The sequence below is a fragment of the Crassostrea angulata genome, chromosome 7 (assembly GCF_025612915.1).
Source record: "Crassostrea angulata isolate pt1a10 chromosome 7, ASM2561291v2, whole genome shotgun sequence".
Lineage (NCBI taxonomy): Eukaryota > Metazoa > Mollusca > Bivalvia > Ostreida > Ostreidae > Magallana > Magallana angulata.
Window position 1 is genome coordinate 8102030 of NC_069117.1, and position 4394 is coordinate 8106423.

Consider the following 4394-nt stretch of genomic DNA (forward strand, 5'->3'; position numbering starts at 1 on the left):
GATTGGTTGCCACAATCTTCCAGTGTGCAGAGGATCACTTCGATATCAGAAAATTGAAATAAATGTTTGCCTATGTCCTAAGTAAAATTTAGCCAGAAACAGTTGTACTAAGTATAAAATTTTTATTGCAATTTCTAATACAAAAATATAAAACTTAAAACTGACTTTCTGTTAAAAACGTCACAGAAACTACTATCTACTACCAACACCATAAAAACAAAAACACACTTTATTATTGAATATACTTCATTTCATGTAGTGGTCATACATAAATATAATCATGATAAACAGGTAAAAATCCTCACAATTTCAATCAATGATTATCTCACAACAACCTTTAAAAGAATTTTTTGCAAGATTTATAAAACAATGAACTTAAAAAAATCAAAAATTGAGGACAGGTTAAGATTTGAGAAAGAAGTTAAAAGAATAGAAAGTGTTAATTAAAACATCAATGGTTGTGGAGGCATCAAAATAAATTAAAAAATATAAATTTCAACATGCATGAAAGAATTCAAAGATTATTTACAATGATAAAAATGGTTTCACACTTGAGCCATGCAGTTTCTTTCACACACAATCAATCCATGCGGTTTCTCTCACACACATTTAAGTCTTTTTGGTTTGGAACACAATATATGCCATTCATGCAAGTGAATATGACTGCTGCCTGCTATTGCACCGAGCTCCCTGGGAATTTTCTGTCTTGCACACAGGGCCAACTTCAGTCTGTCCATGAAGCAGTGAAGCACTAACGCTGAACTAGTCTATCATTGCTGTAGTTACTTTTGGGTTCTTGGTTAATGTACTGTACAGTTAATGTTGCCAGCATGAGTTAAAACAATCAACATTTGATAACAACATATGGTTAAAACAGGTGACTTTCCAATGATTGACATTTTCTTAACATAATAACGGTTAAAACAGGTGCTCATTCCAAGAACATGCATGTCAGAATGGAGATAGGCAACATTAACAGTGCAGTACATCAAATCTTGAGCTTCTGTCATAGAAGTGGCCCAGCTCAGAAATCTTTAACCTGGTATCCCAGTCCCTCTCAACACTTTGTGACCTTTTCAATATGAAAGACCTTTGGTATATCCAAGGTGGAGGTTTATGACATGTAGGGGAGGGAGGTGGGTGGGGGGTTCTTTTGGAAGTCAGACACCTCATGGAATCTACAAAGAAGATATAATGAAAATTAATAGCTTTCAGTATCAGCTGTAAAGACTTTCATAAGTAGCTTCAAATTCAGATTACTGACACAAATAAACTACCTGAAAATGTGCGCTATTAATAAAGGACACTTACTTTGAAGTCTTGTATTTCTCTACCAGAGCTTGCTGGGGATGCTTGGGTGCATTGATGTAAGTCTGATGAAGCTCTGTTAGACAGTTGGCAAAATGGCCAATTTCATACTGGGATGACTGCGACAGACTTTCAGGCTGTTGAAGAAAATCAAAAATCAAGAACTATTCAACTAACATATGATAAGAATTTTCCAGAAAAATCTATACTAGCATACTCCAAATTATTTTTTTTCCGAAGTCTGCTATCTATATCTGACAAACACAGAAAACTTACCCAGGCTTCCTGTCCAAGGGAGTAGCGGGCCAGGCACACGGCTGCTGAAGCTATCACACTGGGCAGGTATTTCAGGTACACATCAGCATCAACCATTGTCGTTTCAATCAAGAACTATAAAAATATACCAAAATTTACCTTCAGTTGGCTTCAAATGAATTGCAGGAATGAATTTTGACATTTTTTAGTAAACCCCATGCAGCTTAAAATGTGCGATGTCCAGTTCCTACTTACCATGGCTAGAGCTCTGGTTTTGTCATCGGCGTTGCATTCTTTCAGCAGATTATCACAGAACCAGTTAGCAGTGGGAACAGCCACATCAAAAGACAGAACCTTCAGCACCAAACTTTCCATCCTTAGAACCTGTTACAAAAGAAGTGTACATCCATTATAACATAAACACGAACACATTTGATCACAAACTGTTTTTATAAACATTTTCAATGCCTTCATTTAGCCTTTAACAACAAGATAAAAGTATCACTTCACAAGCAGTACCTGGCTCTTGGTATAGGTGTCATCTGTAATGTAGGCAAACTCTCCAACATCAGGTGGGTAGATTTCCTCATACTTTCTATAAACCACAAAATAAATTGTCAGAATTGTTTGACATAATTGTTTAAAAAATAGTTTTGAGTAATCTTTCTATTAGAAAGGACTTACGATGCTAGGAACATGCTGGCAGCCCCAACCAACTGAAGTTTGCTCCTCTGCACTGACATTTGAGACAGAAATCTGTCAATGTAGTTGACTGCCAGGAATAGGGTCTCTCTGTGGAGCTTGTATTCTTCTGACACCTCAACCAACCAGTCCACCAAAATACTGCGCATAGAGTTGGTAATGTCCTGCTGCTTCTTCATGTAACCGGGTTTGGGACGGTTTCGCATCTTCAAGAAAAAGTTTTACCAACCCATTATTATATATACATCATTAAATTGTATTACATACTACTCTCAACTATTTTAAAACTGAATAAAAAATCTTAGACATTTTTTTTTACCTCTGCCTCTCTCAGGTAGGAGTAGATTTCTGTGGCATACTCTGGAACAGTTGTGATGATGGATTCTCTGTCTAGAGGTGTGGGTTCTTCTATCTCTTCTATTGTGGAATCAAGCACCATTGGGGAATCTAAAAAATTGTTTATTCAAGGTCAAAGTAGAAAAAAACTCTGATTTCATGTCATTTGCAAAGATGAAGGACATGTTTTTGTTTATTCTTCAATGAAAGTGTGGAAAAAAATATATATTGCATTAACTTTGGTTCATGGGGTGGGCATAGGGGGTAAACTTACCAAAACCATCATCATGGTGAATTGCCACATCTTCTTTGGCCGTGGAGATTGGTCCAAGTGCAGGACGGACTAAGGATGTAATGTCACAGAGTGTTGAGGAAGACTTCGTCACATTTGACCTGGTCACTGGTTTTAAAGCTTGCCTTGCCGGCTGTTCTTCGACAAAGATGGAAAACGGCTTATTTTCCTGTCCACCAAATATCTTTGCTGGTTTAGCGAATGCGTTTTCATCTTGACAACCATTCTCTACGCCAGTCTGAAAATTAATAAAATTTGATAAAGCAAAGCGTGCAGCTTGAAAAGGTTACCGAGGCAGCGCTCTACCGGGCTTGTGAAATTTAAATTCAAATTTTGCTATTTCATACCTTTGCTGCCCTAGAAGGCTGGACCCGAATATTGTTCGATATACTCCCAAGAGCCGCCCTTTTTGGTGCATTTCTTGCGGTCAGACCTGCATTTGCTTGCTTTACACGCCTTGGTCCAAGGTTTTCGGCATCCTCCTGGTTGACATTGTTTCCAAACACAAACGAAGACATTGCCTCCAAAAAATTATTTGTTCAACGAAAAGGAGAAATATGAAATATATATTTCTCAAAGAATCGAAATATTCAGAGTTGCATTGAGTAAGTCTCTGTTTTCAAGTCGGGAATGCGAGAAACCGTGCAGAGACTGTGTTCTTTCAAGCCCAAACTGTGTTTGAACTCCGTATACAGCTGAGTGTGAAATGAACCTAAAGCGAGGCAAGCTCGTTGAATTCCCCGCTAGGTTAAATCGACCAATCGCAATGTAGCATTTCTTAGTCACATGATATACAAAGAAATCATTCGGAAACACATGTCATATAGTTTTCCAAAGCAATTTAGGCAAAATTCAAGAGTGTTCCGATGGTTTGGTAATTTCCGAGCCCGAACAAATTAAATAAATATATACAAAGGGGCGAAAAGGCGGGACTGTACAAAGCAGTTACATATAATGATGGGAAATTTTATACTAACTCAGTATAATTCTTACATATAAGCGATTTTTTTTTCGTGATAGTAATCAAAGCTAATTACCAACCGATTTAAATTTTACACAACTGCTAGAAATTGTTTCGTAAATTCTAATTATGAAACAATTTCTATAGCAGTTGTGTTACTAATTAATACATGTAACCAAACAAAAATTATGATAAGATGAATTATAAAAGAAAATACACGTGGTACATGACATCGATCTAGTTAAACTCTGGCATTATTTTGAAATACTCAGGCTACCTACGTACGTTGCTGTTCTGTTTTAAAAACAATGAAAAGTGGGTTCTTAAAAATGTTGTATGAGTTAGTCCTCCATATGCATAAAAATATCCGAATTATATTATCAAACATTATTTGTTTGTTATAATCATTAATTGGTCATTTTTAATATTAATAATTATCACTTATTATACAGATACATCAGAGACTGACATAAATAATAGTAAATAACATTACACATGTACGATTCATTTTTTAAAACTTGTTCATCATTTTCAATTTTC

General features: G+C 36.0%; 1 protein-coding gene across 1 annotated transcript; it reads right to left on the minus strand.

Moving 5' to 3' along the window:
- Nucleotides 1-215: 215 nt before the first annotated feature.
- On the minus strand, nucleotides 216-3607 carry LOC128191198 (G2/mitotic-specific cyclin-A-like). Its single transcript, XM_052863282.1, has 9 exons — nucleotides 3241-3607; nucleotides 2876-3131; nucleotides 2585-2712; nucleotides 2248-2471; nucleotides 2083-2158; nucleotides 1819-1947; nucleotides 1585-1698; nucleotides 1312-1445; nucleotides 216-1178 (listed from the first exon to the last, which is right to left on the minus strand). Exons 1-9 carry the CDS (start codon nucleotides 3409-3411, stop codon nucleotides 1115-1117), a joined length of 1296 nt encoding a protein of 431 aa, XP_052719242.1. The 5' UTR covers nucleotides 3412-3607; the 3' UTR covers nucleotides 216-1114.
- Nucleotides 3608-4394: the final 787 nt, after the last annotated feature.